The sequence below is a fragment of the Thalia democratica genome, chromosome 2 (assembly GCF_965202585.1).
Source record: "Thalia democratica chromosome 2, ktThaDemo2.hap1.1, whole genome shotgun sequence".
Classification (NCBI taxonomy): domain Eukaryota; kingdom Metazoa; phylum Chordata; class Thaliacea; order Salpida; family Salpidae; genus Thalia; species Thalia democratica.
Window position 1 is genome coordinate 30888928 of NC_139166.1, and position 13440 is coordinate 30902367.

A 13440-nucleotide genomic window follows, 5' to 3' on the forward strand; every position below is an offset into this window, starting at 1 on the left:
GTTATTTTATCTACTTAAAACTTATAAAGAATTAATAAAAAACACAAATGATTTAAATGCTGCTGCAAAAAGAAAAATATTTTATAATATTTTTATTAATCTATCACAAAATATTTACCATCATTTATACTAGCGGCTTTAAACAAAAAAAAATATTATATACTTGTATAAGACAAGTCTTTATCTTTAATGAAGCAGTTTCTGATACTGACAAATTCAAAAGAAAACAGAACAAAAAAATTATATTTTTAAAATACCGTAAATTATAAAAATTTAACCGGCTAGTCGATAAGCTTGAAAAACTTTTCCATTTCCTTTTTTAAGCTGTTTAAACTTAAAAGTGTCTTCGTACAGTCCAACTAAAGGCAACTGTTTTATGGTATAGTATTAAATTAATAAAGTTTTAAGTGTTTATTTTCAAACAAAAATAAAAAAACTAACTTCATCTTCAGCTTTTGCCTTTTCTACAATTTGTGTCACAACATTACAGAGATTATCTAAAAGTATATAAATTAATTATTTTTGAGGTTCTAGTTCATTTATTAAAGCAATTAAGATTAGTTATTTACCAAGAACAAAGCGAAGTTGCGTCTTTTGTTGCTGGTAGCCATCATTGTTATTTAAAGCTCTTATTTCGTTAGTTTTCAAAATAATATCTCTAGTGTACTCAGACAACTGCACTAGATTATAACCGAAAACTTTCATTTCCAATGAAAGTTTGCTGTAAAAATTTCAAACGTTTCTTATAAATAGTTTAATTTTTTTATAAAGATCGCTTTTAATAGTCATTCATTGGTCATTAAATTAAAACTAATCACTACTCTAATAATATAAGTTTAAAGATTAAATATTAATCTCAGATTTTTTAATTATAGGAAAACTTGTTGACTTACTTTATATCAACGTCTCTTGCCGACATGAAGTATCTTAATGTCATGTAGACACGTTTTTTTTCTGAAAGATGTTTTAAAATTATACTTAATGCTTTTTTATTACTTAATTTAAAGTAATGTACTACTAATACGAACTACAAATTTATCAATTATATAAAATATTAGAATGACTTTTATACCTTCATATGAAAGAACAGAGCCCCAATTTTTTCTATTTTTAACGTCAAGCTTCTCAAACATTCCCTTTTCCCTTTTTTCGTACTCAAATTGTGTGTACCAGTTCAAGTTCTGTGTTTTAATTTTTTGCTATTTTTATAATTTTTGCAAACTACATATAACGTATGGTTATCAAATTATAATTGGTATGAATGAATTAGTTTAGAAAATTTATTATATTTTTACAAATTTTACATTTGTAACAAAAGTAGTTTATGATTATTTGTATGTTTATAGGCTATTTATTATCTATTGGAAGTATGAAGTTTGTTTTTAAATCGAACAACAAAAAGTTCTCAACTTCAGTGCATATAAGTAGACAATTCAGATTTTATTAAAATGATTATCAAAAACAAAACAATGTTTTACTTCTATAGTGGTCTTTCTCTTATATACCACTAAAGTAGTTTAAAAAATATATTGTATTTTCTAATATGTTTAATGAAATCTTACATAAGAAATATTATAAACGGCTAAAGGTGATAAGCCAAAATCGTTTTCACAATTAAATATTCTTATGTAAACGCGTTTTCTAAACAAAACTAACTGAGTAAAATAGTTTTTAGCAAAAAACATCTAATCAAACAAACATGATTATCTTGACTGAAATCATCAAAAGCCATTTCTACTTCTTCACCCAAACATAGGAAGGCAAAGATGATGTCATCAGGATAAATTTTCATTGCCGAAGGTCGCTGACCTTTAATAAACCTTTCAGTTTTTTGCTTCTTAATCAATTGAAGAAGATGCATGATCTCATCACTGTTATATGAAAATAAGTAAGATATTATAGATAAAATTTCCTTTAGAGTATTTTACATTCTTAACACTAAAGATAATTAGCTTTAATTATGGGAAAATATACTGTTTAAAATTAAAAAAATTTTTAATCTCATTTTAGGCTTTGAAATTGGTGGATTACATCTAAAAGATTGCAATTAACTATTAAAATATAATCAACTTTTATGTGAATGTATATGTACAGTTTTGAAAAGCTTTTAACTTTGTTTAAACATTCTATCTATAATTTAGCTTCTGAACATGAAAAAACTTGTTCTTCTTTTAAAATTATTACTAAGCTTTAGAAAGTTTAACATGAAATTTAAACATAAAACAACAAACTTGGTATGAGATTCAAATGATGATTGCATTGAAATACGTGATGATGATGAAACCACAGACATTTCCAATCAATATTACTTTGAGTCGCAAAAAGTATTAGCAATAGTATATAAGCTGTAACTACCAACTTAACGAAAGTTGAAATATTTTTATTTAGTTTTGTCGAGGTTATTAATAAAACTTTTCAACGTCATAGACATTTAAATTTGTAAAATGAGCTAATTTCGTATGACTTTTTTGTATGATAATTGTATAGTATAGATTTAATGAAACTTTAATATACTAACTTAAATAATAACTGTTGAACTGAATAAAAACTGACATCTTTAAACTTTAAATTGGAAACTAAGGGCTACCCATCGGAAATCTCCGGCCCGTGGCATATATTTTAGCTTGAAAACCACTTGTGTAAAACAACCAAAATTAAGATTTAAAAACAAAAAATTACATACTTATACCTAATTTGATTTTAAGTAAACAAGGGGTTAACAAACTGCTGTCAAAATGTAAAGTTAAAAATGTACTTAATGCTAAAACATTATAAAATATGTATATGTGGTTAAAAGTAACAGTTAAGCACCTAATTTAATTATTTGTGGTAACTTAAGATTTTTTATACCAGATTTTACCACATTTGCGGTTTAGAAAAGTAGTTTTTAGTGAGTTCTACAATTTTTTTAAATATTTGTGGCCCGTGGTAGACATTTTTCTATATAATGCGTCCCGCGGGCAAAATTTCCTAGAAAAATTGGGTCGTGTCTTATAAAAGGCTAGCAACCATTGAAATAAACAGTAATAAGTTAACAATGATTTGATCACAGTCAGCTTTTTAATATTTTTTGTAGAACTTTTCAAATAACAACGGTCTGCTAAGGATGTTTTTAATAAGTTTGGACCGTTACTTATAAAGGCTTCTGAAATAATACTTCGGAACTATTTTTATAAACTTTATATTTAAACAAAATCTATACCCTTAACCTTTTGTATATTCTTTAGGGTAGAAAAGTTCAACAGTTTATTTTGTTACATTAACTTGATACAATTAGTATAAACCAATAAAAAAATAGTTTAAAATAATTTACAATAACTATTCAAAAAATATTTTAGTCAAACTAACGTTAATAGTAGAAACGCACTAACAAATATATGCAAACTTCTACATATATCAAATCCTTTGCCGCAACAAACAGAAGTTAACATTAAAATGTTCTGCTTAGTTTATTTTCTGAAGTTTTTTTATGTGAACTAAAAGATAGCTTTTTGTAGAATGTAACTATTTTAAGACAAGTCTTTAAGAAAGTAAATAAAATAGAAACCTTATTTTGATACACATCTTATGGAATAGAATAATTTTTTGCGTGTTTTCATGTTTATGGCTCGAAAACACAGTAAAAGAGCTTGTTATAAAATTGTTGAAAGTGCTTCTTTTTTCTTCTGTTTTCCGAATCCAAGATTGACGATGTTTTATATACATTGTAAAGAAACTCACAGTCAAGTTATTTTTATCATTTATATGAAATTTCTTTTAAACAGATAAATTAAACCCAAAGCATAATTTTAAATCGTAAATCTTTAACGGTTATTGTAAAAATAGAATAACTGCAAAACTTTTGTTCTTAAAGGTATCATACTTTTGGAATACTGACATAACAAAATGCAAGTTTGTTATTTAGTTGAAAGTGGTAAAAAATATTTAATTAATTGTTTTCAGTGTGTAAATTAGGGGTAATAAACTTATGCAGCCGGTGAGCCAAACTTATAAAAAAGTCTTTGCGGACTCTGTAGTTTTAGAAATTTTATTATTAAAATTCTTAAAAAGCAAAACTGTATTGAAATGATCATTTAATATGAACTGATTTATACTATATTTTAAATTTAGGTCCAATTAGAGCATATTTGTTATAAAAAATCAACTTTAATTAATATTCATAAATTGCTTTAATTATTTTAATACGTCGCGGGCGAAAGATTTTGCTTGGCGAACCGGATCAGGCCTGCGGGTCGTACGTTTCAAAGCCTTAATGTAAATGGTTAGTTTGAGTGACTAAGTTTCTGTCTATAGACAAAAATAGTATTGAGAAGTATTTAAAAACTAGAACTTAAATAGATTTATCAAGTTAAGGTGGTTTCGAAATACAAAGTTAACTACATGGTTGCCACTGATCAAGCTGAGAAAAATTTCTTGACTTTTTACCAAAATTTTCCTGAATTTTTCAAATTAGTTTTACTTATATAAATTGTACACTTAGTTTAATAAAATACTACCCTAACTATTTATTATAACATCCTTAAATTAAAAATCGATTAAAAAAGAATATACTTAAGTAACTGTAAAAAAAGACATAAAAAAGTAAACTATATATCTGTTGTATAAAACATTTCCTCTTATCATTTAGTACAAAGTTTCTTACAAATAAATCTACTCTTATATACTTTAAAAACTTAAGTTACTCTACAAAAAATACAAACAATAAGTAAAATTAATCTAGGCATATACCTCTCTTATAACTTAATTTATAAATTTAAACAACTTTGAAAAAATTATAAAGAGGTAAAATATACACATTAACTTGTTACATAAAATACTTAACTAACTGCTTAGTTATAAAGAACTCAATTATTTAAACAAAAAACACTTTGATTCTAAATTTATGCTCGATAAACTTTTGTGTATATATCACAGTTTCACTATGGAAGTGTCCTTGCTACAGATCATCAATACTAAAAAGCTTACAAAATCTGCTTGTTCAAGTAGGGTACTTGTTCAATATGTTAATAGAAAATTTTTGCAGTTTTATAAAGGATATTTTACTATTTCATACTAGGTGAAGGCATTGGAAATAAAATTAATTTTTTTTGCAAATATCTAGGAAAATTTTGGAATTTTTTTCTGACTTTAAAGGACTTTTAATTAATTTTTACCATTTGAAGGCTTTGGAAAACCAGGAATTTTGTAAATTCAAAATGACAAAATCTGACTTTTTTTTTAATTTTAACAAATTTCCTGACTTTTTTTCAAAACCCCCCATTTTTTCCTGACTTTTGTCATTTTTTTTAATTTTTCCTGACTTCCTGACCGAGTGGCAACCCTGTAACTAGTAGTGATTTAATTTATTTTTTTAATTTTCATTAACTACTTTTATTTCAAATTAATTACATAAAAGATGCATTTTGTTTATTAAAAAATTTTAAACTGTATTGTAATAACCCGCATAAAAATTCTGTTTCCTTTCTCAAAAATTATTGCCAATAAGTAGTATAATTTCGTTAAGTAGAAAATACAAATATACCTAAAAATGTATTGTTTTTTTTACACTAACTGTATAAAACCAAGTTTAAGTAAATAAAAATGTTAATTAGTACGTTATTAACATGTCAAAGTACCATCTTACACTAATTAGCCATATATGAAAAATTCAGCATATAAAATTATCAGTAATAACAATTTAACTTTCAAGAATAGTAACAAAGGCAAAATATACATATCTAATATACAGATAATGTATAATATCATATCGTTTATGCTTTAGCATTTGTTTATTTTAAATAAGTTAAATTTTTTTACATTTTTTTCTATACAGGATTTATATACATAGTAACTTTTTTTTTTTTTTTCTTTACGCTTTTGGCATTCAACCAACGTTTTTTTTTTTTTCATTTTAATTTTAAAAAGTTTAAAGTAATAAAAATAAAGACAACATTTTTTGAAACAATATTTAATTACAAATAAATCAGTTTAACATAATTAACAAAAGAAAGTGAAAGAGGGATAAGTGTAGCTGAACAAGCCTGATGATTAAAACTAAGAATTAGTCTAAAATGTGTGGTATTAATATTGTACAAGTGGTATTAATATTGTATAAGCAACAAAAATTGACCAAATCGCACGAAGAAAAATCTTTCAACATAAACAAAAATCGAAAGGTGGTCATGATTAGTTTAACTGTTAAATTTAAAATAAAACAACTTTTTGTTATACCATAAACAAATTACAGCTCCTCTTGCTGGGCATTAGACAAAATAAAACTTAAATTAATAATTTTCTTCCTCGGATGATAAAATTTCAATTATCTTTTCTCTTTTTTCTGAAAAATACGAGCGTATTAAGTACATAATTCACTTTTATTTGCTACTTTTTAATTTTTGTTCGTTATAATAGATATAACTTTATGTAAGTATGAAACAAATGGTATAAGGTAAGTTTTAAAGATACAATCAAAGTTATAGACTATGTTTTAAGTGTGATGGTAGGAATTAAGTTTAAATTTATTAACTGAGAGCTTTGGTGACAACTGACAAACGTTTAAGTAACGTTAATAGCATATATGTCCACAACTTCGATTTATCATACTTCATACTTAAAATAAATGTTTAAAAACTAAGGCATCTTAGTTTTCTTAGTCATCTTTATCACTGAAATTGGGCTAATAATGATTCTAAATAAATAAGAGCAATGACAAATAAAATCGTACATGATAGTTTTAAATTTTGAATTCTTTATCAAAAAATTATTTATCTAAAAAATATTTCTTACCAAAAATAACAGTTTAAATGAACATATTTAAAAAAATAGCTTATTGATTTCACTAAATAAAGTTTTGAAACGATGTAAACAAGCAAACTCTACAGCCTGGAATCAATATTGATTGAGGAACAGCGACTTAAGTTAAATACGCAAATAGCACTAAATGGAAAAGCAAAATTATTAACAATTTTTTAATAAACATACTTTTACATTAGTTTTACTTGCAAAACTTTGAATTTATTCATACGTGATAATTTAAAGTTATTTTTTTAGCTGTTTACTAACCAAAATTTTTTCAAAATTCATTTAACATTTATCACTTGAAAATGAAACTTGTATAGTTTTGAAAAGCTTTGTGAAATAAAATAAAAAACAAAATGAGTAATCTGTATATTATTAGTTGCAAATGGTATCTAAATTGTTTTTAGTCTTTTTACAAACAAAAACATAATTATTTAAAATTAATAAACAAATCAGAACTAGCTTAAGTTTTATGGATTTTAAAAACTTATAAATATTAAAATTTAAGTCTTTTTTTATAGATTTCAAAATCTTTCAACAATTTAAGTTAACATAAACTTAAATTATAATTTATTTCAATCACTTTTATTTATATAAAACTTTCATACATAGCTTTTGTAAAGTCAACTATTATACATAAATCGAAAACATTTTTTGTTTAAAACTACTTTCATCAACCTAGAAAAACAATGGTCTTTTTTTTACTCACTTCAAACTCTAACAAAACTAGATTAATTTGATTATCTTTTAAAAATATAAAACTATCAACTTATTAAAACTAACTTGTAAGAAATTCTTTCTTAAATTGCTTTTTTATTTTTGAAGTGCTAGGTTCCAAGTTAAAACCTATAAATCGTATACATGATTTCGCTTACTTGTAACTTTTAGTACAACTATAAATTGTAAAAGTTCTACCTTCATTATTTAAAAACATTCAACATTTTAAGTAATATTCTATAAAACTCAGCTTTTTTTACTTTTTTAATCCATTTCCGACTAATTATTTAATCCAATTTTGTTAAGTATAGGGTTACCAAAGTTTTTTTGTAAATAGCTTCCAGATTTTTTGAATTTCTCTCAGGATTTTAAAAAACAAGTTATTGGTCTATTTTTAGTATAAAATTAAACTTAAGGTAAAAAAGCTGTCTTAAATAGTATAACGAAAGTGAAAAGATACTATTAAGCTACTTTAAAAAGTTTTTTTTTTTAATTTCTTTTTTAATTCTCATGATAGGTTTTTTGTATCTAATTGAAATTTTGTTGGAAAAGTTTAAATTTCTATTTTTATTTTAGTTTTTTAGTGTTTTTTTTGAAATTCCAAGTTTTTTTTAGGTTATTTTCAAAATTTCTCAAGTTCCTTTTTTATTTTGCCTAAATTTTCAAATTCTAGGGTTCCAGGTTTTTTGGCAATAGTTAGAACACTTAGGTATTTACATTAAAACATTTCTTTTTTAAATAATGTAAAACCTACGTAACTGTTTTACTACAATCTTTATTACAAAACGGTTTAGAAAATATTGTTCAAACACTTAAGTGCAATAAGTAATAATCCAGTTTTATAATTAAAAGTTAAAGCTAATTTCAATGATTTCATGTAAGTACACCATTAACATATTAGTAAAAATCTATAAGTATCAAAACAAAACCTGTACTAGGTTTAGCCTCAATTTTTTCACTTTTTTTTGCTTGAATTATTGAAGATGTTGTTGTATTTCTTGCTGAAATTAAAATACAAACTAAAATGCAACTTAGTTGTTATATCTGAAACATAAAGGATTTGTCCAACTATTTTTATATTAATTATTTCGAGGATATTAATCGATGTTAGATATATTTGTATTATGTTATCTGTTTCGATTTTTTAAAATCAAATAAAGATATCTCAAGTACTAGAGGTGAAATAATAAATCTATTTTTTCAAGACTTTATTATGCCAACTAAGTTTCAGTCAAAGACCTCATCAATTAAATAATAATATTTTTATTTTTTTGCTTAAAAATACTTATAACTTATACTTAATTATGCAAACTAAGTTTTTTATTATAAGTCTTGAAAGAATAAATATATTTTCGTATAAAATAGTTTCAAGTACTAACTTACCGGAGCTTAATTATAACTTAGAAATTTAGCAACTCTTAACATGATTATTGATAAGTTCTAATATTTAAGAAAAATTTGTTTATCATCTCAATAGCAGGTTAAGGTAAAAATATTGAAATTAATATTTTGTGACAACTTCAGTTTTCGTAGTAAAAGTATGTATTTTCATTTTTATTAATTTTTTTCTTAGTTTGGTTTTAAAATGTTCCTTAATAAAAACTACTAACTCTTTTTTCGACGTCGTCCTAGTGAAATTCTGACAACACCTGGCATTCCACTAGCTTGATTGTTAATCTTATTAGGTAAATCCGTGCTCTCAATGGAGTGGCTTGTTTTTGCTAGATTTTGCTCTACTGAGTAAGAACTTGCAACACATATTTTTTCTTCTTTAAGTTTACTTATGGCAAGATTGCTTTGGTAACTTTCTTGTTCTAAATTGGCTATTTTTAAATCTTCACTTATTTTATCATGATTAGCTACAAATAGATCAGCTTTTACTTGATCAAATAAAGGTTTGGTTTTGTTTAAAATTTTTTTTAGTTTCTGCTTTTTAATTGTTTTATCTTCATCATCTTTAGGATTGGCTTTTTTTAAACCTCCACTTGTTTTATCATGACTACCTACAAATAATTGAGTTTTTACTTGATTAATTAAGGGTTTGTTTTTGTTTGAAGTTTCTTTTAGTTTTTGCTTTTTCACTGTTTTATCTTCATCATCTTCCTCAGTTTTAAACTTATTTTTTTCATTTGGAATAAATTCTGGATCAAGGTCGGAATTAGTATCGCTTTCATCGCTTGAAGACCATTTGAAATAATTTTCAAAGTCTTTTTTATTTCTTCTTTTTGATCTTCTTAAGTCATTTTCAGTATCTGTGTCTACGTACAAATTTCATATATTTATTAAATAAAATTTGATTATTTTAGTCATATTAGCAAAACATAATTGTAGGGACTTTTTTTGACTAATAGATCAAACTAAGTAATATACAGACGGTTAGAGCTGGATGTGTTGTTTTCATAAATGTTTTTGTTTTAATCCTTTTGCTAAGTTTGTCCATTATATAACAACATTTTATAAGTTAAGTAAAGTTATAATGCGATCAATTTTTGCTTTTTTTCATGCCAAAAATTTAAACAAAACAAAACATAATTTTACCTCAAATTTAAGGTCTTATTAAACTAAAAAAAACAACAAAAATAACTACATTTATGCTTATTGCTTACCTTTTTCTCTTGATATGGTATAGAGTTTTTTAAAAACTAAGTTGTTTAAAAACTATATTTTTTGTGTAACCTTTTTCATGATTCATCAGTGCTTTTAGGGCAAGGTTTCTCAAACTCCTTTCCACAATTGACCCTTTTTCAAAATAAAAAATGGTATCCCCATAACATCTAGTGAAAGTTTCGAATTTCCTATAAATAACTTAGGACATCAAGTTTTTTTTTTTTGACTTCATGTCAAACCCCAGGATTTTTAGTTTAATTCAGTCTCCTAACCAGTTATTGCCCCCAAGTTATTGAAAATTCACCCCCTTTGGGAAACCCTGTTTTAGGGTAATTCAAGGGTACAAATTAAAATACCTGTAGGAAACTTCATCTGTTTTTTAGGCTATAACATATACAATAGAAAGACTAAAATTACACACATATATTTGAAATTCAGTTTCTAGGTAGGTACAAAGCTTTTTTGAAGTTTTTGCAAGCAATATGTTGCAGATTGTTTAGTATTTTTTGAAAAGTAGCAAACCAAAAAAGTTCTTAATTTCTTAATTTTTAACCAATTTCTATTATTTTCAATTAACACTATATCACAAATAAATAAAATAGCTAAAAATAAAAACTTTTAACATCTTGTGAAGTTTTGGAAACTAGGTTTTTGAAAAAAGAAATATTAAGCATTAAAACTTTATTTTTAAATTCTAAAAAGAAAAAACTGGTTAAAAAAACTACATTACTTATAAACTATTTTAAAAAATAGTTTTGAAAATTTAAAACTAAGTTCTATTTAGGTATGTATACTTTTGGTTTGATTTTATGCTCACCAAAAAATTAAATGGCCACTTGATCCTATTTTTAGCCCATTGTGCTTTTCAATCCAATATTTAGATTTAGGAAAACTTAACTACTAGTTGTAATTGTACTCTAGATTTCGACCAGATTAATCTTTAAATTATTTTGAGTTTTTAAAATCTGTAAAAAGCAACTTGTAATTTCGTTAAAACTCAATAAAATAAGTCTAAATTGTGAAAAAGGTCATTTACCTTTAGCCTATAGCCTTAACAATAAACACTACAAAACAAGTGTTTGCAAAGCATTATTGACTGCATCAATTGAGAAGCTCATCTGGAACTTTGTTTTTATAAATACACAATTTTTATAAATACAAAACAAAGCTTTACTGATTAGTATTAAATACAGAACAAAAAAAACATTAAAAGTGAACTAAAAATGAACAGATGGAGAACTAACAACTAATGAAATACAAAAACACCATTAAGTAAAAATAAAAAGTATGTTACAAAGATAAATCAAATTTCATTTACCAGCTTTTAATGCTAACATTTATTTTTTTGACATTACTAAGTTGCTACCATTTAAATATAGATAAAACACTTAATGCTGTCTTGAATTTTCGAACTGTTGAATAAATAAAAATAAATAAAAACAAAATTGACATGGTAGACTATGGCTTAAGCAATAATAACATTTTGCTACAAAGATAACAATAATTTTTTAATAAAATTTTAGTACTGGAAATTTTATACGGAAACCGTAGACACATCGCATTCAAATATGTTTTGTTGAGCAAATACATGTAATATATACATTTGATAACCCTTTTCAATTACTACCTTTAGCAAATAACTTGAAAAATAAACTTTGAGCAAGTAATTAACTATTATAAATTACATCAGAAATACACATATAATAAAAGTAAGCAAAATTAATTAGAGATAGATTACAATTTATACTTTAAATATAAAAACTTTAAAAGTTGATTAGTATTTATGAGATCAGCATAAGTACAAAAATAATAAAAACAAATTGTACAGTAATCTTCCTTTATTGTACCAACATATGTTTCTGTGTGTTAACGAATCAACACACTTCAACTGGGTTCTGTAAAAAAATAATTACTGTAATGAGAGAGTAAAAGCATAGAATAAAATAGGTGTACACATGTTTTCATTAAAATAAAATATTTTTTACAGATAATAGTTAATAATAGGTAAAATACTTAATATTAAATCCGACTGTTATAAAACTATATGATATTTGTGATTATTAAGTCTAAAATAAGTAAAGTAAGCTAGATTACACAACAAAACAACAAATCATGATATAAACAAACAACTCACGTTAATGCAAAAGATAAGATTTTACTGTTGTTAACTAATGAAAAAAATACATTCATTACAACTAATAATTACGTCACAATATAAATGAGGTTATTTCAACTATTTTTCCCATTGACGTGAGTTGTTTGTTTGTTTATATTATGATTTGTTGTTTTGTTGTGTAATCTAGCTTACTTTACTTATTTTAGACTTAATAATCACAAACATCATATAGTTTTATAGCAGTCGGATTTAATATTAAGTATTTTATCTATTATTAACTATTATCTGTAGAAAATATTTTTTTTTAATGAAAACATGTGTACACCTATTTTATTCTAAGCTTTTACTCTCTCATTACAGTAATTATTTTTTTACAGAACCTAGTTGAAGTTTGTTGATTCATTAACACACAGAAACATATGTTGGTACAATAAAGGAAGATTACTGTACAATTTGTTTTTATTTATATTCCAGTGAAGTTACTTCACTAGGATTTTTTGTTAGCAAACGATTAAACCTATATTTTTGAACAGTTACAAAAATAATATTAATAATTATTTAACAATTTCAATCCAAAAAATATTTTGATATATTAAATTTTGAAATTAACTCTACTCATATTGAGTAAAAATAAATATTTTATTCGTTTACCTTTCAACAGTAGATCACTAAAGTTTCTTTTTCTTCTTTCTTCATGAACTTTATTCTAAGATATAAAAAATTATACCTACTTACTCAATTTAAGTACATAACAATCTCCAAAATAAGGATTTTCAATATAGTCTCAAAAAGAAATATTTACTTTTTACATTTTTTGGAAAAAAAATTAAAACTTAGTTTTGGCAACACTTAAAAGTTATTATATAGTTATTACTGTAATCTTTTGTTGTTATTGTTATAAAAATAGTTTTTATTATTTAAAATTTAATTGCTTTTTAATTGAGTGTAACTAAACAAACCTTTGTAGAAACTTTTTTTATTTGGTCATCATGCATTGTAATTTTTTTATTATTAGAAACCTTTTAAACACTTTTTAGACAAAAAGAACTTATTTGTTTAATAAATTACATAAAAATTAGATCAAATATTTTTTTTTCAAAATTAAACAATGTTTTTTTATTTGAAAAATCAAACTGAATACTACAAAATAATTTTTATAGAACATAAATATTTTTAAAATTTTAAACATATGTCTGCTAATTTTAATTTTTTATACATAAAAC

General features: G+C 24.1%; 1 protein-coding gene across 1 annotated transcript; it reads right to left on the minus strand.

The window, feature by feature from the left end:
- Nucleotides 1–6003: 6003 nt before the first annotated feature.
- On the minus strand, nucleotides 6004–13228 carry LOC145828537 (uncharacterized). Its single transcript, XM_082936292.1, has 6 exons — nucleotides 13177–13228; nucleotides 12869–12923; nucleotides 9105–9752; nucleotides 8424–8495; nucleotides 7561–7623; nucleotides 6004–6316 (listed from the first exon to the last, which is right to left on the minus strand). Exons 1-6 carry the CDS (start codon nucleotides 13210–13212, stop codon nucleotides 6264–6266), a joined length of 927 nt encoding a protein of 308 aa, XP_082792418.1. The 5' UTR covers nucleotides 13213–13228; the 3' UTR covers nucleotides 6004–6263.
- Nucleotides 13229–13440: the final 212 nt, after the last annotated feature.